The 27,330-nt window shown below is 42.7% G+C and overlaps 2 protein-coding genes across 8 annotated transcripts in view; one reads left to right on the top strand and one right to left on the bottom strand.

Annotated features, from left to right (window-relative positions):
- The window catches only part of LOC106742951 (KH domain-containing, RNA-binding, signal transduction-associated protein 2-like), a 32,328-nt gene that overhangs the window by 1,346 nt on the left and 3,652 nt on the right, over positions 1–27,330 (top strand). Inside the window, exons 3-11 of one of the 7 annotated variants that reach the window (XR_001374302.1) lie at positions 523–639; positions 726–1,041; positions 1,170–1,284; positions 1,470–1,589; positions 2,446–2,546; positions 3,350–3,446; positions 3,554–3,684; positions 6,863–6,966; positions 7,218–7,737. Coding sequence is in view for 5 of the 7 variants with exons in the window: in XM_014616329.1 (XP_014471815.1) it covers positions 523–639; positions 726–1,041; positions 1,170–1,284; positions 1,470–1,589; positions 2,446–2,546; positions 3,350–3,446; positions 3,554–3,644 (957 nt within the window). In the remaining 2 variants the exon portion in view is untranslated. Of the gene's footprint in view, positions 1–522; positions 640–725; positions 1,042–1,169; positions 1,285–1,469; positions 1,590–2,445; positions 2,547–3,349; positions 3,447–3,553; positions 3,685–4,207; positions 6,314–6,862; positions 7,738–27,330 lie in introns of those variants that run through there. The other 6 variants (XR_001374303.1, XM_014616329.1, XM_014616328.1 and 3 more) reach the window with 6 other exon arrangements.
- The window catches only part of LOC106742908 (transcription factor AP-2-epsilon), a 74,399-nt gene continuing 58,683 nt past the window's right edge, over positions 11,615–27,330 (bottom strand). Inside the window, exons 7-10 of the mRNA XM_014616264.1 lie at positions 23,834–23,952; positions 13,256–13,397; positions 12,916–13,087; positions 11,615–12,376 (exon numbers count right to left, since the gene is read on the bottom strand). Coding sequence (XP_014471750.1) covers positions 12,239–12,376; positions 12,916–13,087; positions 13,256–13,397; positions 23,834–23,952 — 571 coding nt within the window. The 3' untranslated portion in view covers positions 11,615–12,238. The remainder of the gene's footprint in view (positions 12,377–12,915; positions 13,088–13,255; positions 13,398–23,833; positions 23,953–27,330) is intronic.

Below are 27,330 nucleotides of genomic sequence, written 5' to 3'. Positions count from 1 at the left end.
TATATATATATATATATATATATATATACATATATATGCAGAAATAACACAAGGATTTTATTATATATATATATATATATAAGCTTTTCAATATTTAATATCTTCATAATTAACAAAATTGAATCATTTTGTGATTTAAACTAATTTTAATAAATATTTTATCCCTTTGCACTATACTATGTAATTTATAATATTTCACATAATTTACATTGTCTACATGAAAAAAGTTCGTGTAAATGTCATGTGGACAATACTTAAATTATTTATGTAGAAGTGATGGAAAATGATTGGTGGTGAACCGTTCATATGATTTCCGATATGAAATTTGGATTTATGTACGGCAGTAAAAGACCTGAGCTCCGCTCTCAATAGGCTTTAGTATTAAATAATTTTCTTTGAATAAGACACAAGAGTTGTATTTAATTTCTATGTTTTCCAATTCTGCTTATTTACTCGATACAGTGATACAAACAGTTATCGAGAAAGTTTCTGACGTTTCAGTTGTGCAATTTGTTTGTTCAGTTTAATTTTGTCGGAAAATTGCTGGGTCCCAAGGGTAACTCCATGAAACGTTTGCAAGAGGAGACTATGTGCAAGATGGCAGTGCTGGGCAGAGGATCCATGAGAGACAGACAGAAGGTAAGTAACGATCGTTCTTTCTTTAATGCTTATTCCAGCGTCTATTCTGCATACAAAACAAATGTTTCGCTCATTTTTTATCTCAGGAGGAAGAATATCGTGCTTCGTTAGATCCAAAATATGCTCATCTTGCTGACGACTTGCACGTGGAGATTACTGCACTTGCGCCACCCGCAGAAGCCTACGCTCGTATCGCTTTCGCCCTCGCTGAAGTGCGGAAGTACTTGATCCCTGACAATAATGATAATATACGTCAAGAACAAATGCGAGAGATGGAGATGACCATGTCTGACGAGTCAGGCACGGAAGATCGAAGACCAGGTATGAGAGGGCCTTCAGTCCCTGCCACTGGCGGCATATTGAGACCTAGTACTAGGCCGACGTTACCTAGGACATCCAGAGGTTAGTTGCACGTCCACGATAAGGATGTGATACGAAATATGGGAATGCCGTCCAATGTAGAACTAAAAAGAACGCGATTTTGATTTCTATTTTATGTCGATTGAAACGTGACAATGTTGACTTTTCAGCTATTCTTCCACCGCCACCTACAAATCGCGGACCACTCTCTCGACCTGTACCGCCCAAGACAAAAGTGTTCTCCATTTTGGATCGTGCGAGAGCTGCCATGGATCAGAGTTACGGGTGAGCTTATATTCTTTAAATAGGCTATATATAAAGTAGGTTTTTCGGAGCCTGTGGATGTATTTATTGCCGGCGGATGTCCGGGAGGAATTGCGTCTGACAGTGGCCCTCCTTAAGAATGTAATAGTATATGTATATAGTTAATGTAAATCAAACGATGTATCGGGTAATTTTCACCCTTACAGCTATGAAAGTCCAACTCCTCCGCCAAGCAATCGCGTCGGGTCGCATCACGACTATGATTACCATTCAAGTTCGACTAGCACTACTAGGTATGGTGATCGTCATTATTCATCGAGCTCTGGGTATGTATCAAAGATTTTAAGACGGTATTCATAGTCAGATCTTATATTTAAGATTGTCTTAAGTTCATCTTTAGATGTTGTATGGTTCATTTCATTGGCTGCGAAGCATCTGAAGACAAATTTAAGACGCTCTTGACACGTTCAGTGTCACATGTACTGTTTTCGGTGTATGCCAAATTCGATTTCCATGACAACCGATATTTTTTATCGTTGGAAGACGAAAAACAGTAAAATAATTTGTTTGATCACTCTTTCGTGCTCTGTTATCACGTTTGGAGCATTTTGAAGGCTCGCTGACTACTCACTGCGACTATCCTTGTTTAATGACGGCACAGAAAACGCATGACAAGAATTCTTCCGTTATACCTTCAATTAAAAAGATATAATGACGTTTGCGATCAATTCAGTACACTTGTAAAATAGGATGAATACTTTCACTCGAACTGTCAATAAATAAGTCGTAAAATTAACATTGACAAAATCATGAGAAAAGAGATTAGAAAGGAAAGTTCTATGTCAAGTTAACATTTCATATCGTGTACCATTTTCGGTACATGCGGCGTGTTTTAAAAGTCGCGTTAAAACGATTCAGCACTGAACGTATTAAATATAAGATCTGACTACCGGCCTTAGAATCGTGAGAAAAAAAACAGAGCAGGGTATTTATATATAATTTAAGTTTCTCACCACTATAATTACCATATTTCACACAAATTTTTTTTTTTGTATATATACATTACTTGGACTAGTTTTTACTTAGATTCCTTTTTTATTTTTCTAAGCGAAATCTCTTATAATAATATTTTAGCTATGTAGTTATCGTTAAGTAATGGATATTCTTGTCTTTCTTTTACAGAGATGACATGTATCCTTCTTCAAGATACACGACTTATGAATACGACGATGATTCCGGTCCGCACTCTTCTCATGATTATTATGAATCATCAGATTATCCAGGTAAACGATCACGTTTTTACTATATATTTCATCGTCTGATATATATGTTAAGTTAAAATTTGCGTAAAAATATTTTAAAAAATTCCATTTTAATAACAATTCGTCGAATTTATTATAACTTTTGTAAATGCCCAAATGGATAGTTGCGTGATATTAATATTTCTCTCGAATATACCTCAATCATTACAATCAATGGACAGACGTCATTTTGGTAAAAAAAAAAAAAAAAAATGTTCGCCTACGTATAAAACAAAAATATTAAAATGTGTCATGTGCATGGGAATGCATTGAAAACTAAACTTAACTTATTAACTTTTAATTAAATATTTTGCTCTCGATTTCGTGTAAGAAAAATAGCACTCGATCAATAATTCTTCAATAACCGTGACGCGAGAAACTTGTCAGAAATTGATAATTTCGCGTCAAAGATCCTGCGACTAAGCTTCCATCGGCCTATCATTCTCGCTGGTTGGTCAAAAACTAGCCGTTAATAATGATATAAAACACACAGATCGATCAAACTGTCATAAAATTCGATAATCCGTGAAAAGGGGAATACGCTGAACGACGCTCGTGCATGCGATCGAGTTCTGCATTGGCAGCGAGGGCGACGTTTCTGAAAATGCGGCGCACCGCATTCTTTTATCGCCCGATTTCCCACCGTTCTCACGAATATTGCCGCGTACGTAAAGACGAGGAACGACGAGCCGCGCATAGAACACTTAGCACGTAGATTATTAACGATTATCGTGGTGTGTCCGCCAGCAAAATAATTAAAACCTATCAATCCATGCAATTCGCAGAGGAATCATCGAGCCGTGCATGGAAATCGTACAAGACCACAACGACGTCGGGCACAGCCTCGCGCTACCGCACCGCCCCGTATACTCGACCTTCCAAGTAAACACCTATACAAAAAAAAAGTCATCCGCTAAATTTATCTTGATCTTAATCGCCCATATATATTCCTCTAAATATTTTCTGTCTCTTACATTATTATTTCATAGCGCTAATCCGTTGGCGAGTAACCCTCCTAATGCACGGCGGCCTATGATGCCTACGATGCAGAAACCGGTAAACGAAAGAAATCGCCCATAAACGGTCGAAGAGGCACGGGGACTAACACACGATTAAAATGGTAACGACGCGCAAACACTATCACTTTATCTCGGCGATTTGGCGCAAGCATGAGACTGGATCTACAATAGTTGTAGTGGAGCTTTTAGTCTTTTGCTCTAAGCATTAAATTGCAACGTAATTTTTGGTAAAAACATTTCTCCAGTGCTTAAGTATGATGACGCAATTCTTAGGATTTAAACGTTGTCACGACTTTTGACAGCGCCGAAAACAGTCTTTTGTCAGAAATGTCGTTACATTTTGCCGTATGGATCGAAAGTCTAAAGGCTTACTACGTCTGTCGTATAGATCCGGATTAAGGGTTGAAATCAGTAGTTTTCCATTCTGACAATCGTAAATCTATTTCTGAGGGTCTGTCTTTTGTTCAGTTTCTCATCTTCGCGAAAAACACTCGCATTCTCTCCTTGGTCGTATCTTTTTCTCTTCGGTTGCGAAAGTAGATTTGTTTGATTTTATTCCTCCACTTTCCTCTTTCTTTTTTATTTTTCTTTTTTAGTATTATTTACAAATTCGATAATTTTCAGATGAGTTCTCGCGGGCGCTGGATAAAGGAGAGCACATAAAAAGAAACTAATTCCTGTTTAAAACAAGCGAATTCTACGAGGTGTCCGATAATTGACACGATACCGTGCGTGAGCATAGGGTAGAACGCGTTGAAATGAATGGCAAAGTGTTGTACCGTTTTGCGATTTTTGCGATAGTTGTCAAAAATTGATTGATGAAGATTGACGAAAGTCAATCGACGAAACAGGTAGAAGGAGTATTGTAGGCATGGCTGCACACACACACACAGTAGGCAGATTAAAAGTTGTTTTCTTCGATGAATTTCGTAACGCATATCGTATCTAATAAGAAAACGTATCTTTAAGAGAAGTTTTAAAAAAACATTCTCGTTTTGGATACGGACATTGGATTGCGAAATTTATTCAAAAGAAAGTGTTGCAACTTTGAATCTACCTATTGTGTGTACTTAACGAACAAGTTTCCACGTTACGCGTTATCTTTGAAAGCCGACATTGATAGATGGATTATTTGATTGAGGATTTCAATAAATTTCTACACTTTAGTTACACCATTTGGTATATGTCTTGCAGTAATACATCTTTTAGTGCATCTATCTCAGTGCACTCCTCTCAGTGTATATCTTGATTCTGAGCTCGATTAAATATTCCAAGAAATTAAATGCATTTCTAACAGATGACTACGATCTTGGACACACGCAGTTTATTCATGAATATAATTGAGTGAATGATCGATCGAATGATTTATTGAGAATAGTTCGCAGCTTCGCGTTGCTAAAGCCGCGTGTATAGTATTCCTTATTACTCAATCATTCTTAATTAACTTTTTAACAACTACCGTGAAAGTCGCAAAACGGTGCTGTTTTCTGCTTCTTTTATCTGCTCACGAATGGTGTCGTATTAATTATCTGACACCCTACTATGCATACTATAATACTATTACTATAGTAATTGTTACTATGTGCGGCTAATCACGCGTAAAAGTTTATTTCGTTGAGAACCCTTTAATCGATTTAAACTCCCGTCCCATTAATGATATCAATACCCGAATTACCAACTACAATAACTCACTAATTTCTCTATAAAAGCCCCTTTCTCCGACCCTAGAATCCCCTTCCTAAAATTTCTGACCACGGAGGGATTAAACTATTGACAAGGAGTAAAGGATCAAGAGGATCAACGGGATAAAATATATAAAACGTTGTGACAAGCAATAAATACATCAATATGTAAAAGTGAAATAACTGCTACTAGATTACATTATATATTCGTGTATTTGATTACACTCACTGATCGTAGTATCGTCGTCTGTTAGAAATGTACTTAATTTCTTCGGATACTTTTGATCGAACTAAACAAGATCGAAACACGTTAAAATTCCACGAATCTCCGATCAAATGACCCACTGTGTTGAGGAAACACAACCGTTGAGTGAGTGCTTACCGTCATCCGGATATTCTTTTAGATTTCAAAATCTAAAGGAACACCTCGATCAAAGGCGATAATCGCTCAACTGTTGCACAACCGTGGTGTTTTCTGAACGCACCCTGCGTTGTGAAGAGGGGAGCATAGCTCTCGAGAAACTCGTCTGTTGAAATATATTCGATAAAATGCTATTGTATCGTTAAATGAAACAAACTAAATGACTAAAATGACTTACAATGCAAACTAAGTTCATAAACTGATCATAAATCAATGATATAAGTTGATGAAATAGCTCTAATCAGCTCTAATATACAGCGCTATGTTATTTGCTTAATATACATAGTCCCAGTCATAAAACATAATATATAGATTTACGCGCGTAAAGAGTTATTAATCGCGTTACATAAGCTGCGTTCCGATATTCACCGCCAATATTGAAAATTTATAGTATATATAAAATGAACTATAGATTTTTCATTACTGATAGTGCATATCGGAACGCAGCTGTAGAGTATTTCGAATCACGACAAATCATAGATGTTTATAACTGATAATTTTTCGTATAAACAAAAAAAGCATTGGATATGATCTCTAAACAAATCTGCGGTTAAAATAATAATACATTCATTCATGTACATGTTTGTAACCATCATAAATTGAAATAAATATGACGTAATAACAGGATGCATTTTATTTTGAAAAATACACTGAAATAAAACTCCCGACCACCAGATGCGCCAAGTTTCGTCAACGAAATCTATAAATAAAAAGAAAATATCTCTGCTTATATAGTTTTGCGTCTTATGGCTAAACATTCGTAGAAATATTTTTACCGTTGCCTAGGGCTTTTATTTGTCATTACTCTTTACGTTAAATCCCTTTCACGGCGAGAGCCGTTTTAAACTGTTTATATAGAATATTCATATAATCGCGATAAATTAAATTGTGCAAGTGATAAAAACAACTAGTGAATCGATTTAACGTTTAAATACATGTTTTGTGTGTGTGTGTGTGTGCGTGTGTGTGTGTCTTAGCTTATTAGGAATATTACATCGAGAACGCGGAAGAGAGAAAGATACTCGATGATGTGAACACAGAGAATTGATTCTAATTTCAAAAGTTACCCGATTTATATTTGGCCGTGAACACGTGAAACCCGACACATAGTGGCGGTGAAAGATCGCACACCAATCCTGCTTTGTTCTAATATTGATATTCATGTATTTTACTCAGGTGGGTAAAGGGTCGAGGAGGTCGCGTGGGAATCGCGCTCTTTGTGGCATGAAATAAATTCAGTACCTCTGATCGACGGATTCTCAAGTGCCGCGTGAGCTGACGTGAGTATACTTACATTTCATTTGCAATAATTCGCTATAAATTGTTAGGAACCAATGCGTGATATCGATGCAGTTTAACGGTGTGCTTTTTCTTTATCTTTTCTATTTTTTTCGATCTGCTTGTAAGAATATGCGATAAACGGTACTTGAGAATAATAATCCGAGAATAACATTCCCAGGTAGCATGTTAATTTCATATATGTATGTATTCTTTACACAACGTTTCATAATTGTATTATATACGTTTAAAGGACGCATATGAAATGAACTGTGTTATCTGGGATTCATGAGAATGAATGAAACGCAGACTTTTGAGCATTTTTAAGCTGCTGGGAGAATAGGAGCACATCTACCTGTACAGCACAGAAATTGTAGCAATATTGCTGCAAATTTTTGAACGCAGAAATATTTATAGATTTGAAATGCTTCCTTAGAAATAGATAAAACTAAAAACACCGAACTCATTTACACACCTAATATTTTTATGAGATACATTGGGTCGTTCTCCCTCCCCCCTTCCTGACAAAATTTCGTTTCGATTTTTGTGCATGCAGTTTGACTTTATTTAAAGATCGAGCAAATGTTATCGTTATTTTGTGATCCTTCACCAACATTTTGCCAGCCGTTACAGTGTAACACTATCATCGAAGGTAGTCGAAGAAGACATTGAAAATCAAACCAAACTTGTTGATTGACGATTGATAAGTTAGCTCTACGTTATGATCGATATTGATCTTAAAGTGAGAAATAAAGAAAATCGAAGAAAAAAAATTAGAATTTTCTTGAAAATATGATTTTACCTAAAATATTATCACGATTGTCCTGGAAATCGATATCCCTCGCACGCTGTGCTTTGATTCTTAAGTTCATGTGCTGCCCTATATGACAGGTGATCATTTGTCATCATCACAAGAAGAATTGCTTAGAAACAATATTCTTATTTATTTATCACACACCAATATACAAAAATGAACTGTATAATCAATATCAGAATATAATATACTACGAAAAATTCAAATATATTTAATAAAGGTATATCTGTGAGTATCTTACAAGATTAGAATGATGCTTCAACTTGAAACAAAAATCATCTACAACATTCTTTGCAGTTGGCACAGAAATTCTGGTAGAAAAACGCATTTCTACGGCCGTCCTAAGGATTATAAATAAGTATTAATTTACGGGAGAGTCCTTAGCTTCTAACAAATCGCCTAAGTAGTCGTGAGTGAAAATAAGATGCCGAGTTTTTTCCCTTTTTTGTTTTCTTCTTTTCTTTCCCTAACTTTTCCCTAACTAATCCCTCTGCGCGTATATGACCTGGGAGCCGGAAGAAGTTTCTTCGTTTCACTATGATCCGCGTTCACTTTTAGAGCACGATCGGAGCGCCGCGCTGTGAAATGTCCACGCAATACATCTTGTATCTGTTGAAACGCATGCTAAAAAATTTCGGTCATACTTTCCTTTCGTATAATAATCAATTAAACAATCACCGACGCGTGCCTCGCTCTTTCGCGTGTTCTCCTCTCTCGCGTCATTTTATTCGTTAACGATTTCACAATATCAAATTAGTGACGTTTCCCGTTCGACGTGCGTTGAGAATGCATCTCGGTTGCGGCTGTGAATCGTCAGTAGAGCGATCTTTATTCGCGCTCGCTCACGAGTCGTCGTCGTCACCCCCCGGTGTTTCAGACGACACACGTAGCAGTTTCTGTTGAGCGAATCGCCACAAAAGCACATAACGAGCGCACGTGTAATAAAGATCACGTTACTGACTTTTTCTCTCTCTCTCTCTCTCTCTCTCTCGTACGTCTCCTAAATTTATGTACTATATTATTAACGAAGTTACTTGCGTGTGTTACTGTGTGGCGTACGAACGTAAAAATTATACGCGATACAGATACAAATACAGAGTATCGGAGACGCCAGATTCTTAGTGGTGGTGGAGGGGGAAGGGGGGGACTGGCAAGAGGACGGGGCAGGATTTCGCGTGTGGGGGAATGCGTTTTAACATTTACAAAATTGTTTTTATACGCCCGCGGACGCGGGAGACTCTCTCTCTCTCTCTCTCTCTCTCTTTGCCACTACCGGGTGGCTACGACTACGTCTCGGCCGCTGCTGGTGCTCGAAGACTCACGCGCTCGTGGGAGCCTCGCGTGTGCGAGAGGCTGTTCTTCCTCGTACTCGCGAGGATCCGTCGCCGTATCGCCGAGAGTGAGTGAGTGAGTGAGTGAAGGAAGGTAGGAGAGAAAATGAATGCCACGCATAACACGTGAGAATGCGAATGTAAGATCCTTGCGAGGAGAGAAAGGGCGGGCGGGTTCACATGCGTACGGTCAGGTTCGTAGATGGGTTCTCGGCTCTACGGCGCTGAATCCTTCCTGGGGAGAGAGAGAGAGAGAGAGAAAGAGAGTGGGTCCCACCTCTGTCCACGGTAACACCATGAGACGTGAATGTTCGTGACTGCGACATCGATTGTTGGATACCACACGACGACGAACCGGTTTCTCTCACACACACACATTCTCTCTCTCTTTCTCTCTCTCTCTCTCTACAACCATCTCTCTCTCTCTCTCTCTCTCTCTCTCTCTCTCTAATACTTCACCTCTATGAAAAAACATGGAATGTATAGTACCTTTTATCGGTTTACATCTTAATAATGTACGATTATATCACAAGAAAGATTCAAATATTCTGTACATAATCCGCGACGATTCGAGGCGCCCGGATCAGGTTGCCCCTTCGTTCTTCCTCTTTTCATCTTCTTATCTTCTTCTCCGCCTCTTTCTGTTTCTCCCTTCCTGTCCTATCTTTACTCTTTCTCCCTCTTCCGTGTGCTCTCTTCTTTAAATCTTACATTTACATACGCTTAAGATTTAATTACAAAGTTAGATATGTCTCAGGTTCACCTGGTATTGTACTTCATACAATTTCTCGTGACTGGCGGGTCAGTCCGAGGTACACGCGACCGACGAGCACGCACGCACACACACATAACACAGATACACGCGCGCACGTGTGCGTCGCGCTCGAGAAACGACGAGACGGGACGAGACTGTGTTTCGTCGCGCGCGTCACGTGCGTGTCCGGCGAAGTGGACAACTTCGCTCTTCCACGCTCGGCCGCTTGTCGCTTACGTTAGTAGCTCGATATCGATAATTGGCACATCTTTTGAATGGCAAGTTTCGCATTGGCACGCATTTATCGACCCCAGGAACGGTCTCTCGCGCACGGCTCCTCGGAGGAGAGCGGAGTCTTCATCACGAGAGTGCTTCCAGATCGAATAGCAATCGCGACGATCGCGAAGTCGAGAAAGACACTGCACGACGCGTCTAGAACCTCGTCGGAGGAGCCTCGTTCTCGACCGTTCCTCGGGCTTCAACGTCGTTTCTGACTATCACGCGGGTATACAGCCGTGAAAGGCGGAAGGCCTGCTCTTTATAACCACGCTAGGTCACTCGTTTCACTCTAACGGCAAAAAGTGCAAGCCCAGTTCAGCTAAAAAGAACAGACCTAGGAATGTATGTATCCTTGCTGCGGTTAATCGCACGACGCTCTCCATTGTGATTGATACCAGCTGAGATGACCGACGCGTCGGTTACCGAGGAGTGAGTTGCACTTGGACGCTCTTTCGTCGGCACGTAAAGAGGATCGCTGGCTCCAGGTAAGTTTCTCCGAGAGAGAGGAGCGATAGTTCTCAACGTGTTACACGCAAACCGTGATATCGAATAATAACAACCCAAAATGCCGAGGTTAAAAGGAGGATGATGAGTTTCGATCGTTTTTTTCTTCCTCCTTCGTCTTCTCGTGTGATTCCTCTCCTTGCCGATCAAGCGAGTGTCCTTGTCTCGTTCGTACTTTTAACCGGTCTGATGATGAGTTTCGCCCGTATCGCGGATCGCTGCTTATCAGTCGCAGACGCAAGACGATCGGATTCGCAAGAACGGTCGCGGGGAAATTAACTCGAATTAACATTAATAGTAACAATTGCACTAAGTTCCTTGCGCGTTCGACGACTATCGTAAAATTATCCTCGCGCAACTCTCGTCTCCTTCTTCCCTCCCCCTCCCTCTTCTTTTTACATGTCGCGCTTTTCTCGTGCGAAACTTTCGGCAGAAACGAAGATCGACGGTACGAGGGAATCGGGTGAAGTTCCGCGCGCGCATCGTATTTTCTGTACGCGTTCGCAGCGTCTTTTCGCCCCTCTTCCTCTTAACGCGCGTTTATCGATTTCTCTACTTGTATCCGCTTGCGTATACCAGCGACTTTCCTATCCATCCCCGTATGCAAGAGACGAAGGTGGTCGCTGACATTCTCACAACGCGGAGACGTTGCAAGGAACTCTAATAAAATGCCTGCCACTTCCAAATTAGTCGATATTTCAGAAGGGAGTTAAGGGGAATTATAAGAAAAATGATTAGGATTTAGGGATTCGTTTGACGTGGAAAGTAGATTCATCGCGCGCGTTTGCTTGGAAAGTAAACCCGGTACGTATGTCATTACACGTTAAATATTTATATCCTTCCACAATAATTAAAATAATATGTCGTGATTTGGCTTTTAAAAGCCTGTTATATATATCTCTCCATGACTAGTCATCTATACACAACAAAGAAAAAGACGTACTGTATGCTATTTGTTTTAAGTATTTCATAAGTTTTACACATTTGCAGATATATCACAAGTTCATCATAAACATCAAATTTATTCAACACATATTCTGAATCTGAGTAAGTTTACTTCAATAAATTCCAAGAAAAATATATAGATGCGACCAAATCGAAATAACCGGAAGTAGAAGGCATCATTGAGTTCTCCGTGTGAAAATGAATAGAAGCAAAAAGAGAAAAATCAGAAGCATCGGAAAAGGCGAGACCAACGAGAAAGAGTCGAGTCCCTCGTCCTCGAGTTCCCGACGGGCTCCGTCACGAGCGAGAAATTTCGTCCTCCCGTTCCCTATTAACCAACCACCGACTATATCCCTGATTGCACGTTACATCGCACATACGCAAACCCTGCGTATCGAATTGCCTAACAGAGAAGCCTTCACGACCAGCCAACCTCGGGCGTACGGCGCGCGTCGCGTCGCAGGCGCGCGCAACGAGTGCCTTTCGCCGCGGCGCGTGTTCACTTACGACGCGTGTACGCGGTTCTTCCAGTGGTCCACTGCGAGAGAGCTTTCCGCGACGGACTTGACGCGCGGCGAGGCTCATTCGTACGGCCAGGAGTGCCTGATGGACGTGACCACGTTCGAGGTAGGCGGGTCTTCCGGGCGTCACTTCTTCATGTCGTTCATCAGCGTGCCGTCCTTGCTCTTATTCGTGTCGAGACTCGACTGCTGACTGCTTGTTACGCCGCTGCCGTTCCCCGGGTACATCTTCTCCAGGTGATTCAAAGATTCGCTTAGGAACTTCTGCAATGAGATCGCACAAGCGTGAGCTTGTCATTACCACGTGCTTCTTATTCACTTTTAATAAGGTGTGTTTGCGGGCGCTTCTTTCGATAATTGTGAAGGTAAGGGGCTACCGATTCGGTTGAAACTTTATAATATTGTGTATTCTTCCGCGTAAAACACAAATATGAAAGTAAAGATCATCGTTCTCAAGTAGGACAACAGTTATGAAGTATTAAAGGATGGCAGTTGCGAAGTTCGGACAATTACTCCGACACTTCTTAGCAAATTTTTTTGTTTTATTTTGATCTCAAATGATATTTACTTACTGCCAGTAAAATATTTTCCAAGTAAATTATCCAAGTAAGATATTTGCTTGATCCAAAGAAAATTTACTTAATACAAGGAAAAATTTGCTAAGGAGTATTGAAGTGATCGTTTTATTTGAATCTAATATTTTTTTTTTCCACGTGCAAATACGCGTTGGCGAAAACATGGGAAACGAGATTTCTCGTTTTGCAAACAACGTGTGCGAAATTTTGGCAGACGATAACACGTACCTGTATAGCCGTTAGTGCGGCCACGATCGCGGGACTTCCGAATCCGTGTGATATGAGCGAGAAATGGGTGAGATGTCTCTGTATACTTGGATCGAGGATGTGTTGCGGTCGCGTATTGCAAAGCGGCGATCGGTCCTGGTTCAGAAGGTCCATCAGCTCTTTGGTGATTTGTCTGAGAGAGGGCAGTGAAGAATTTCAAAACCATTTACCCGACTTTCTTCGTCGGACAATATTCTAGATAGGATAGTCCTTTCTTTTTTTATCAACATTTCTTTTTAGTATCACAACATTGCAACGATGCAACGAGGTCACGATAATACGATCAATGCTGCATACTCACTTGGTGGCATGAAGAAGTTCTTTCCTCCTGTAGGAATCCTGCGGTTCGCAGTGCTGCCGACTGAGGTATTCGGCGACCTGCTTCGCGGGGAATTCGGTCTCGCACACGTAGCCGAAATCTCGGGCGAGGTGAATAGCTTCTCCTGAAAGGAAACAAAGTGCTCGCATTACAGCTCGGCGTGGCGCAATTATGTTAATTTCACGAACATACGTAAGTGGCCCGAAATTAACGAGAACGTCGATGAGAATATCCGATAGCAGGTCTCAAAGGCCCAAGAAGACCAACGGACTATGAATTGAATACCGAAATTATTTTGTTAACGGCCTCTCGGCTACCGGTATTCTATATTTCGCTTTTGCTTCAGGCACTAAATTGTAATGTAATTTCTAGCAAAACACGTTTCTGGCGCTCTACCGAATGTCGCAATTCCTTCAAATTTAAGCGTCATTGCGACTTTTAGCAGCTTAGGAAACGCTTTTTGTCAGAAATTATGTTACATTTTATTGCAAAAGGCTAAAAGCTTACTGTATGTATCTATTGTGGATCCGGATTAAGGTTGAAACTATTATAATTCGAACTATTACAAACCTATAAATTATATAATTAGAGTTACTTCCGCGTTTTTTTATTTTATGCATTACGCGTAAGACTAAAAATCGCGTGATTCTCCGTCTAGAAAATGATACACAGCATACATGATGCCGACCGTGCTTCAGATTCACCCTTCAGTTTCGAGTGAAAATATGCACTCGACCATTCAGAGCGGAGAATTCATTCTACACGAGCGAAAGGCCACTTGATTCAGCGGCCGCTCTACTTTCCGGATGAGATTCCACTCCAAGAAATTTCGAGAGTTGCACATTGTTTAAACGAATATAACGTCTGTTTCGGCTTGAGAATCAGAGAGGCGCACTTGGCGTTCGCTGTGCGCCCGAAACGGGGCCCCTCGGGAATCGCGCGAGGGTTCTTCGCACGCGAGGATCTCCGCATTCCTCGCGGGATGGCTCCTGGCGACCCTCGTAAGGTTCTCTCGCTCCTCCTTGCCGCAACGGTTTTGCATACGTCGGGATTGCATCGACTGGTCACCTCCAATTCGGACGGCGTTCAAAGCTTCTTCTCCCCCAGTCGATTCGGACGCGGGGAATATAATGAGGTTTCAGTAAGACCGCCGCTCGATGACTGACAGCCTTCTAATTTCAACGTAATAATGGCCGTATGCGCTGGCAAGATTGTTGCTCGCGCAAGGACCTCGCACGCACATAAAGAGAGAGAGAGAGAGAGAGCCTCGGGGTCTAGATCGCCTAGATCGCGCGCCATGGAACACGAAGTTATATTTGGAGTGATTTTTTTTTACCATCCGGTACACAGCACGCGCTCAAATTGCGATCGAAAGTACCATCGGCGAGCTCTCGTAAAACTTAATCGCCGTGTATCGACGCGCGTGAAAGTACGCGGTGGTTGTTGCCCTTAGCCAGTGGAAGTCATTATTGTCAATCGTTTCGCGACGTTATTCGTTACGGGTTAATAGTTTTACAGGCAACTTTCCGAAAGCTTTCGATCTGCACGGCACGCGCGCAAGGTGGAACAGCGCTTACTTATCGTAAGCTCTCAACCGATATTTTCGAGAATTTCGAGTATCGAGGATATTACTACGGGTATAATTCGCGAGGTCTACTCGGCGCGCCACAGTGCACGCGGCTGTTCCACTTTATGCGACATAAATTACAGTTCGCGCAGTGGCCACTGTCGTTATTGTAATAGACGCGCCATTGATCCCACGTGTTTATACTCTCGGGTCTGTCGTAACGCTTTGTAGTAAAAACTTTTTGCTGCGGTCGCAACGACGACGATTATGACCGAGGAGGAGGGTGAAAAATGCGCGGCGGGGCGAACGCGAGCATACACATTAAGCGAGACACCGCTAACGCAGCTATGAAAAGCGCATAAGTAGTTCGGAATTGCCGATGTTTTGTGTTGTTTAACGTTACACAACGTTGCGTCGCCATCACTCCCGCCGGTTTTACGTAATCCCATTAAGCAACTCATCCGGCGTATTCGATGAGAATGAAACATTTTTCTCGATTAAAAGTGCGAATCGCTCTTTTCTTTTTTCCGTCTCCCTTCCCCTCCCTCGATTAGTCGCGCCTAAGTGCGCACCCGACGAGGAGTGCAGACGCGTTTGATGATATACAAAATGAATACGGAGCTTGGCAATGATATTTCCATACTTCGTGGCAAAAACTTTACATATACGATCGACGTAATCTCATATTTTATGTTAATGACAATCCACTCGCTGTCTCGGGAAGCTTGAAATCACTCGTTTTACATTAAATTTATCCGCGTCGCTCGACGTAGAACAACGTGAGATGTAACAGAACGAGATATCAAAGAACCCTTTGAGACATCTTCAAAGACGCTTTAACACTTCGACGGTCGCTGTGACGTACGCGCAACTTCATTCTTCCAGCGGTTATCGTTTTATAAGGAAATACTCGCCCGTACCTGTACTTAGAAAAAAAATATAGAAACGTAAACGTGACAACTATACGAGTGCTGCATATAGAATTAATGTACATGGTATTTCTTATGACCAGAACTGAACTAAACTTGAGTGAAACATTCATTCTTTCAAGTGGCAATATTTTCACTAACGCTTCGTATGAAAACACTGCCACTCTTTACTCGTTTCCATTTCCTCCGAGAGAGTAAGCGATCTCTCGAAATCAACCGGCGGCAGACGAACATTTTTCCGCGATAAGCGCGGCCGTCAAGCTCTTCTCCGGGAGCGTTCTAAGTGGGTCGTTACATTCGTGACGAGTCTCGTTTTGACTTTGATCGCTCTCTTGCATCGATACGGACGCGATAAAGGGGCGACTTTCGGGACGGAGAGAGGGGTGACGAGGAGGAAGGTCTTCTCTTTTACGTGACGCGTAAATCCCACGAGCCGCGACGATGTCGAGCAATAAGCGGTTTCGTGCGGTGTTTATTGACGTACTTATTACGCCGGCTTACTTCCTACGAGATTCTCATGCTGCGCAAAGCTCTCGACGGTAAGTTAACTATCGGCGATCTTATCGACGCGTCGGCAACCCCGCGTCCTATACGAGACGAGACGCGACGACGCAACAGGTCGTTCCGGGCCGCACTTTAGCTTACCGCGGTCTCCGCACGCTTCCGCGCGCGGATTTGCATATCTCCCCCGCGTCGTATCTTTCTTCCGCTTCTTCCGTCTAATCTCCTTTAAGTAAATTAGCGTGTCCGTCGCCCTTATCTCGCTGCGCCAATACGCATACGCACGCATGCGTGCGAAGAGCTACTTATGATTACGATCGTGGATAGCTTGCGTTTTATCCTGTTGCTCTTCCGCTTTGTGAAAAAAACCCTCTTACGGTGTCTCTTAAATTAATGAAAAGGACGACGCTTTAGCGGGAACGGATTGGGAGATTGGAACTGGCAGACGTGCGTCGGTACAAGTGACTCTTGTGTACGTGCCTGAGTCGAAATTTTCATCCTGCGTTAGCTGACCCGTAAATTCACTTTCCTCGGGGATCTTTTCGAACATTAACAGCGTATCGATCGAAACATCACTATCTACGCACATGTAAAATTCAACAAAGATTCACCATTTTTGATAGCGAGGAAAGTGTATAAATTATCTTATGATTAATATGAATTTGTTCGTAACATATGTTTTGGAAAGTGACTTATAATTAGTACGATGCATTTTGAAATACATCCTGCTATACATTTCGACGAAATTATTCAATTCTTTTTTCCTGTCATATGACTTTCCGATAGTACTGTCGTGAGACAATTACCTTGCCATCGCGAAATGGAGACACAATTACTTTAACACCGTCGTTAATCACGTTTCGACGCGACGCGGACACTTGAAAGAATGTCCAGTTTAGACACGCATCGAGTACGAGGGAGAGTATGACTCAATAAAACGAAGGGATTCGCAGATGCACGGGGCAGATTGCCGCGCGCTGTAAGGGAGCGCGCAGATGGGAAGTTCCGATTAGCGGGCGCGGGTAAATGAGAACGAATGGGTAACGTGACTCGCGAATTGATGAACGGCCGCGCTTGTTTGACGACTTCACCGTAGCGGTCGCGAATTGCCGGATAATCGATCGGAAATCACGTGACTGATATGCCGCACGGCGTAGGAAGACCGACCGAGGAAATGTGCGCGTTTAATTACGCGATTGAGTAATTACGGACTTTCTCTCTTTTTTGTAATCAATGCACGTTGACAATGATGATATGATTATACACGGAATGCCTCAGGTTTTTCGTGCCGCTTTCCACCTGCGTACACACACCCTGTGACGAATAAATAATCCGAGGGGAAGTAATTCTCACGTAGTCATACATCAACTTTTCATTCATGCGATTTTTTCGTCCGGATCTTTCAGATAAAAAAAAAATATATATATATATATACATAACATATATTAACACATGTAAAACATATTAAAAAATTGTATATATATAACATATACATCGATCAAAACACGTTTGATCTATCCATTTCTAGTACTCGACCAAACATTTTTCTGTATTCTTCGCGCGAATTACAACCGCGAATTATAACTCGTTTATATTTCAAATCAATGTTATCACGTGCGAAAATATAATCTCACTCTAATCGATGCATAAAAGTTTTTGCAGACGAGAATCCTAGATGTTCGCCTCGATAGTAATTGTGCATTGAAATATCGCATGACATTTGAACGACTCGGCAACTTGGCAGTTTCATAATTTATGTGACGCTATTAATGTTAGAGAATTGCGTCAAAGCAGTCTGATTATACAGAAGAAATATTAAGTGATAATTAACTGGTTGATGCAGCATATCGTGGCATTGGATCTTTTTCCTTCAGATTGGACTTTTTTTCATACACCGCACGCGCGCTCTCTTCATCCGTTTTATACCAAACCTGTCTTTAGAAAAATTATTACCGATAATGAGATTGCACAAATTGTAAAAAGAGTAAATGTATATATCAAGCAATTAAAATAACATTCAAATCAAAAAAAAAATTTACGATATAAAGTACTAATTAAGTCGCAATTTAAGTTTAAATATATGGGATATAAAACAAAAGATAAAATTAAACTTTAGATTTCAAAGTGATCAATATTGTTATCCGTACGACCGCATGACGTGAGACGATTTGAATCGTCAAGATGGTGCTTGCGAAGACTCGCCCGCCGGTCCAAGAGAGAAAAAGAGAGGAAGAGAGAGAAAGAATCGAAGATAGAATATTCCTTATTCGACCTTATTCGTCAGACGACTCACAGGCAATACGGCGCGCTCCATCGTCCGGCCTTCGACCGCAAATCACGTCCCATTATACGCGCTGATAATCGAACCTGCGAGGAGGATTTCGGGAATTCTCTTCCGCGTAGCGGAGGTCATCGTGTTCGGATACCTTGCGGTTTCATGCCGGTTAAAACTTTACAACGAGCCGGCTGCGGTCGACGTACAGGCGTATAATGTTTCTAAAATACGCATTCTTCGGCCCCACCGTGCGCGCGCATGTTCCCTCGATGCAACTCTCAATTGCACGTTACATCCTCTAACCATTCTCTAATCTTTTGATTTTGCAGTACGCCATATCGAAAGTCAAGCTGAACCGTCGCTGCACGATATAAAAAGACACTATCGAATTACCGTAATTACTATAATTACTGTAATTACCGTGGATCCAGGATATTTTAACTGTGCTTCGTTCCTTTTTTTTTTTCTATCTACCTCTTCTATATACATCGACGGGGAGAGGTAGCGGAAGAGAACTGGTAACTCGCCTGTCCCACTTTCTCGTCGCTGAATTTTGCGCGAGATGTAGGGAATAAAAATTGAAAAATAAAAAATCGAGGAAAATTGATTCTCCGAACAGAGACTCGGTTTCCGTTTCTCGACTCACGCGTTTAACACAGAGGTTCCCACACTTTCGCCCGTGTGTGCCCGCCGTTAGGAGCGCGCGTTAAACGACATTCCCGAACGCGCGGGATTTTCTCCTACGGATATACACACCTGAATGAGATGACCTGATGAATGCTCCCCCCCTCCCGCGCGAGAGACTCTCTTTCAATTAGACAAAGTGGCGGATCGTTACGCAATCGCGAACAAATCTCGTCGTTTCTTCTCCCGTGCGTCATTTCTCTGAACGTGTGGTTAACGTTTTTTTTTTCCTTATCGCGCTTCTTGCCGACGCGCGATTAGAATAATGCAAAACCGTGGCGCGTATATATCTCATTATCTGCCCGGTTTTTTGCAGACCGCACAGAGCGCACGATCCGCGAGTCGCCTTTGCAACCTAGAGGTATCGCGGGCTTACGCAACCAGCGGATCGGAAAAGCAGACGACGTATTCTCGAATCCAAAGAAAAGAGAGCGCGAACAACCCTTACTTGGAAAGACCGTGACGCGACAGAGAGGGTGACCCGTCGGAAAGTTGCCGCGACTAAACAGCTATTATTTTGTGACGAGCGGACCAAGTAAAATAAATGAGACAACGCTCGATGGAAGAAAGATTCGTCTTTCTTCGCCGACGGAAGTTTCGAATGATCTCCCTTCTCACCGTGTTTCTTTCCGCGGGATTACATTTCGGGGATAAATTGATATCTGCGCTACCGGCCGAATTTTCGGCCCTTTATTATTAATCGTTTTATAATTTAATAATCCGACAAGTTCACTTTTGCACAATGTACACTTTTACAATTTCATGAACATATTTCTTGCGTAATGTGCTGATAAAATTACTTAAAACAAAAGAATCTCTCCTCGAATATTGTATTACTTGTGACAACTATCGTAATGTTTATATCAAAATACAGAAGAAATATATTAATTTACGTGTAAAGATATTTATATATTGTTTGAGAAATCGAGTAATCTCCTGTTCGTTGAATGAAGCATTCGTTGGTTTGCTTCGTCCAAAAGACAAATTCTTTTCGATGAAGAAATTTGATCAAATCCAGAGAAAACTTTTCCCCTGTGTACAGAACACTGTCTCATTCATTTCGCTTGGTTCCCTCATTATAAAGTAACGGTTATTTAGTTTCAGCAACTTCCCGACGGTCATCCTGTCGTACGTAACGCTCGAGACTCTCAACAAAGGCTCACAGATTAGTATCCCTGAACGATCCCGTGCAGCGATGCCGTCGAGTTGCATCGTTTATCGATCTCTCTCCTTCCCCGTCTCTCTAGCGATTACATCGTTCTTATCCCCGACTAAATCTAAAACGCGAGATCTCCGTCAGCCAAGTTTGTGCACTTTCATGCTAGATCGCGTAAAAATCTAAAACGAGCATCGCGAATACTGTCATTAGCTCACTGCATCATCTCGCATGCTATTAAAGCGCGATAGAGCTCGGTAGGTATCAATTAAGAACGGGATCATCAAGAGAGACACTGTCGCGCACACCTGTATATTTACGGGACGCATTATATGATTTTCGGTCGCTTAATAACAATGATCGTCTTTAACTTCCAAGCGGACGCTTGCGCGCGATTCGCATGCAAATGGAAATGGTATACATATTTAAAGATCCCCGCTGGACGGGGAACTTCCTCGTGCACGATCGTCCGTATTATCTCGACGGACAAACGGGTATCGCGTCAGATAAATACGATTAATCAGTTTGTTTTTCGCGTTAACGGCTGTGAAGCGGCCGTTTATTGAGAACAGTGAGGATTTATTACAAGGTAACTCAGGAAACAAGGAGGAAGGTCGCCCCGGGCTTCGTGTTTTTCTTGCGTGATGTTCGTTTCTCGACCCGGTAGGATCTCGTACTGCAACCGCACTGACTGTACATCTCGATACGAAATGTTGACGCTACTTTGACGCTCTTAAGGAGATTGTGACTTTGAACTGCACTGAAATATTATTTGACTGCTCGTGCAGTTAGAAAGAAAAGATTGACCATACGAAAGCTGAGATATTTGCATTTAAGCGTAAGAAAGCGTCAGCATTCTTCATGGACTCGTACCGAAAACCAAATCGAATATTTACCCAAACCGCAAAAGTCCAAGTGTCAGTAAATTTCATGATTAGATTTAAGATATTTTGCTATGTTAGCCCGTACTGCGTTGTAGAAATAAAAGTAGGGCCAAAATTTCGACGGTGGGTGCGATCCGTGCTTTCACCTGCCGCAACATGACAACGCGCAACCCAACTGCGAGAAACAGCGTGATTTGTAATCGTCGGCTCGTACTGGCGGTGTAACGTGTGTTTAATCGACACGTTGCGCGTTTAATTCCACGTTTACGCGTCCGAATCTTTAAGTCGCCGCGTAGTATCTCCATCTGCGAGATGAACACGACGGCTGGGAAGGAGTCGAGTCGCGCGTGTCGGGTTGCGACGACACGAGGACGTCGCCTCGCCACACAGAGGAAAGAAAAGCACGGTCGATGTTTTATGGAAGCCCACTGACCATAAATTATAATCAACGTCCGTGCCAACGCTCTAACAAACTTCCAAGCGTGCGTCATTAGGGCACCGTTGGCTGGCGCGGCGCGGGGCGACGCATGCTATGCGCATTTGTTGTGCGCTCGTTATTAAGCGCTCTCGCGGCTCGGGATATCCTGTAGGATGTCCTTCTGATTAGCAATGGAGTTTTGCGAGCAAAAAGCTCGCTGTTACTGTCGCCAGGCGGATGAACAAAAGGAACGGCGTCCGTTGGAGCTCCCGACGATTAGTCGGAATAAGCGATGCTGTAATTGACTATCGAGTGGATATACACTGTGATGACGAAATGTTAAAAATAAATTTTGTATGCGTAGAAAAAAATAATTTTCACAATTCTTTTATATCGCTCTGTTGTTATTATAATGTCCGTACGACGTAGTGAAATGTATTTCTTTTTTAGTGTAAAATCATGTATCTATTCTGGGGTTAAAATTTACACTGTAAAAGAAAATCAGTCGGGAACAACTTGAATCTAATTAAGCGAGTCCAATTTCAAAGTTTCCGTTAACGAACCGCCTCGATCCTTTCAGCAAAATGTTGACGTTCCTTCAATCTCTTTGACTTTTAATTGCAGTTCACGCGAAGAGATTTGCGTAACCGTGAGACCCGGTTCTTCTCAGCCGATTTTTTTCTCTCAGCGTACACGAGCTGAAAGATCAAACATAACGGGGTCCCGTTGTAACAAGATATAATTGAGTTTACACGAGAGCACGATAGGCGCGCGAGTAAACTCGGATCGAACGTCCGAATTTGAAACGCGGGACGACACGAGGTCGGATTCGAATGTTTGTTCTTCTGTAGTGCCCACTCCGCCGGCGGAGGATGCTCCGTCTTACGTGGCAACTTTCGAGACGTGCGGTGTTGCGTGTCCAAATAAAAATTCATTCAAGCGCGCGCGCGGATGAGTCATTCCGGTGATGATCGTCGAGCCCGAACCGTGTAAATTCGCTTTAATGTGCGCTCGCGCGCTATTCCGAAGAGATGATTTCATCACTGCGCCCTACGAGACAAGTGGGCGTCGCGCGGAATGTAATTCTTCGCGGTCATGACAGCGGGAGAATGTAAAGGTGGACGCGAGGGGGAGGGTGAGAGCCCTCCTCCTGTGAATTACCGCGGCAGTAAATCGGAAAGAGTTACGTTTATCGCGAGCGATAAATCGCCGGGGAACGGCGACGATTACGGCTAATACGTCCGAGCGTCCTTGTCCATTATTGATTTCGATATTCCGGCGGCGGGAATTCCTGCGGAATTCGCGTGTGACGGAGCGGTGCGTTGTATCAATGAGTTCCGAGCAGGCCCGTCCTCTCGCCAGATGTAAATCTCTTTTTATGATATGCCGACGGTACTTCGCGTATCAGTACTTTCGAGCGAGAACGAGCAGCGTTATCGAATGACTTGGAAGTAAATAAATAAGCGGTTATCTCTCTCCTCTCTTCTTTCTCTCCAATAAATTCATCCCTCTATATCGATTTGTTTATTGAATTATTTATTACACGCGACTCGGAAGATTATGGAGGAGAAGTTCGATGAATGTAAATCGACGTGACGCAAAACGTTACGTTACGTTACGATACATAGTATTACGATACGTCGTATTTTTCAATAAACGTCGCACTCGCACTTCGCAGGAGCTTCATTAACGAGCTACTAACGGATAATTACAGAGCGGTTCTTTGGGTATGATATTTTGCGTTATTATCGAGGCGCTTTGCGGATAACTGAACGATTAATGGGGCGTCGTTCTTCGTATTAAACGCAACAAGATTGCAGCTGGAACGCACGTTCGAACGTAGAATTTTGAAGTTGAGTTAATACGCGCCGTTAATGAGATGATGTCATCAACGAATTCTGCGAGGCGCCACGACTCGTACCTGCGAGCGTATTCGCGGCGATATACGAGATGCTTACACGGGCGATGGCGATAAATTCAACATAATTTCTATCGCAGACGAAAGATCGTAACGCGCTCTTTTTACTGTTGCGCTCTTTCACCGAGCTCATTCCAACAGGAGCGACTAAAATCGGTGTGCGGACGATCTAGTGCACCGAGAAAAAAGTTTTAGTACAGTAGCTTGAAAATAAGAGGAAAAACTCACCTTCCACTAAAGATGTTAAGAGCGTAACGTTGGCAGCCTTCCTCCTACCGGCTGGCAGATTTAGGCCGATTTTTTCCAGCTTTTCCCTAAGCAGACGTCCGCCATTTTTGGACTTCGCCCTGGAAAAAGCAAAACACATCGCACACGTTTCTTTAAAACCATTTCAACTTTTCGTCGAGCGAGATTAATTCGTTCCCCGAGAAATTTAGAAAACACGCAACATCAGATCTATCGCCAAACTCGATCGACTTCAAGAGCTTTCGTGATATTTCGCGGCCTAAAACCGAAATTGCGACCGCGTCAGCGAGACAACCGGCTCAATTTGTCCCACTTCTTCGCGAATTTTATATTTGCACTGTGAAATAAATAACGACTCGAGTCACATCGTCGCGAGTGAGCGAGAATAAGGACACTTTATATTCGCGCGTCCGCGATAATACAATGTATTATTTATTTCCTCTACTCTGTGTTCGCATAATATTTGGCCGGTTACACGCGAGCGAACGCCCACTCGCGCGCTCGCCGCTCGTTCCGGCGACGGTGGGAATTACAAAACGGAACTCGGCCATTAATCATTTTCGCCGTGATCATCTTCGAAAAGATGAAATCAAGGAGTCTGACAAAGAGAGCGAGCGAGAGACAGACACAGAAGCGGCAAAAGTAAGGGGACAGAGGGCTGAGGGAGGAGGGGGAGATGGAAATACGGGTGGATTAGCATAATCTACACGGCTACGTGTGTCATCGGCGATTGAGCAACTCTCGACGCGGCGGAGCAACGTACGTTCGAGGATGCGGCGTTCGCGAGCAAGCGCGTATGTACCTCGCGGGACAGATATCCTCTCCTGCGGTCTGAAAGGAGCACTATGCGCGTGTTCGCAGTCTATTCAGCTTGCGACGCGGGGCTTTTATCGCGGTCGCCTTCGTCACATGGGATTCTGGGTTGATCGTCGGAATGACACTCGCGATGATCGTATAATATGTATACGGCGCGATAATATATATATAGTTCAGTTTCTAAATGGCTCGGATACTATTACTTTCGATGCAGATTGAAACCCGGCCAATGGTGTCCGGTGAGAATTTATTTTTCGAAGACAAGTTCTCTCATCCCGTATCGGAATTTTCACTTTACACTTTTCATTCTACAGTGTAGTAAAAGTAGCACAAGTAGTAGGCTCGATTTCAATACTAATAATATGATTTACTCCTATATTTCGGTTCCAAAACGAGATATAATTATGACGTACTATAATAATTATCGTGGAACACAAGTTATTCAACAAATATTTCGTTTACAAGAGGACAATGTGGGCCACAAGAAATCATGCAAAATTAGTCTGATATGGGACGCGTTAAGAGTAAATTGCTTTTAAGAGTGTCAAAGTAGCGTCAAAACTTCGGCTCGGGATTGGATCGTTTGTGTTTCCGAACTACATCGGAAAAAAAATATCCAAGTCGTTTAAAAACCAAGTTTACACGCGGCAACGGATGATTGATCGGAGGTAACGCGGTCATTCGTTACAATTAATTAAACACGTCGTTCGTTGATCGATTCCGGGAAATAATAAAATTCCGGGTTTACTGTGGCAAAGAGCGGCACCGAGAGACTAAAACGATAATATTCTATTTTCTGGCGTTTGGTCCGATATTATTCTGGCAGGCAAGAGATATTGACAGGTTTTCTCTTTTTATCGAAGTTATCACACACAAACTGCGCAATACATTCTTAAAGATTTTTGCTAAAACCTACTTTTCCTTGCAGAGAGAAGGATTTCGCCTTTCTTCTTATTTCTCGCTAACTCCTATATCAGACACGTATACGTGTCTTTCTTCTTTTTCTTTCTCTCTTTTTCTTTTTTGAGCGAAGTCTATCAAGAAGCACCGTTAAAAATTGCGATTTAATTCTTTCACGCTCGCGCAGACTGTCGCACTGCCGCTTCGTGTTATTAATCCGACGACGGCGGCGGTGCGAAGTAAATTTTTTCGTGGAACACACCAACGGGAAGATGATAGTAGCGGCGACTTCTTTCCCAACACACCCTGTCCATCCATCATTCCGGCCTGTTATAACGGTAACGCGTATCGCCTACCTTTGTTCAGTTTAGCCGGCCGGCCCGCCCGGAAATCTTTCGCCTCGCTCGACAATTAATACATTTTACCGCTATGGGTTTTTAATATCGGCTCCTTCAAATCTACACGATCGATATTTCCCTCGTCTTAAATCTTCCATCCTTCTCTCTCTCTCTCTCTTTTTTTCAATCGGCTTAAATTTCCATAGTGTCACTTGTACATTACGTCACTAGCGAGCTTCACCGCGAGAGATACGATATTCAATCTGAAGGTACAGGGCATTAATGCTGTCGAAGTAATTTTCAGTTAAGCGTATGCAAAAGTCGACGACGAACTTGATAAACACTTGGCAACGTACAAATGATCCTCAAAATGTTATGTTATACAAATACTAACGCGACTAAATAGTAACGCGTTAAAATAGGTTGTTTTTTGAATACTCGTATCGAATTTAATAATCGAAATATTTCAAGTATTTGCAGCTTCGAGGTGAAGTTAAAACGAAGTCTGCAGAATGTACAACGTAAGCTCCGCGGGAAAAAGTCGCTGCTTTGCCGGGAAAGTTTTCAAGTACGGCATCCCCCTTAATCCACGATCGCGACAAACTGCAGAGCAATCCGCGCGATAATTCGCGACCATCGGGTATGACTTATTAATGCGCGGGCACTTCTTCGGCCACCGAGAACTGGTTTGGCACGACGCGCGATAATCGTCAGCGATTACTCGCCCCGTATACGCGCATCGATCTCTCCGGCGAAACGGTCGACGCCCGGCCGAGGAGGAGAATTTCGCGGGCGACATTAACGCGCTGCGAGAGGAGTCGAGAGGACGGGTGAACGAAATCGAATTCTCGTATTTGTTGTTAACGATCATTGGCGTCGTTTCGCGCGACGTTACGTGACGAGAGCGAGGCTGCACTCATTACGGAGTCTTGTGCCGAGAAGGATCCTCTCGGAGCCGCTCAGACGCGCGTTTCCACGAGACCATCACCCTCGCAGCCGATCCCGCCGATAGGAAACACCCGGCTGGGTTTCCTTGTTCCCCCGAGACGTCCTCGAATACTAGCATCGTTAATCGTACTACGGGCGCCACGCGACGGTTAGTAAACCGAGGGACTTCATGATCAATGCTCATTCAGAACACCTTCCGCCTCATTTCGCCGGAGACGACGAGGCGGGATCCATCCAGCGACAATCAGTGTTACGCGCGAACGGACGTCGCTCACTTTCGCTAATTACATTGGTCAATAAATTTCATTGCATCTTTTCTGAATTTTAATTTTTTCTGTTTATGTGTTGAAATAAAAAAACGACGATAAAAAAAATTACACACTTTTACTTATTTGCAAGTTTTTCTCGCATGAACATTTCGTCGAAGAATACTGTATTGCGATCAATAAAACGGACGAACGAATGATCGGTCGATCT

The sequence above is a fragment of the Dinoponera quadriceps genome, unplaced genomic scaffold (genome assembly GCF_001313825.1).
Source record: "Dinoponera quadriceps isolate SergipeBrazil2010 unplaced genomic scaffold, ASM131382v1 scaffold946, whole genome shotgun sequence".
NCBI lineage: Eukaryota > Metazoa > Arthropoda > Insecta > Hymenoptera > Formicidae > Dinoponera > Dinoponera quadriceps.
This window is presented reverse-complemented; position numbering and strand designations above follow the sequence as displayed.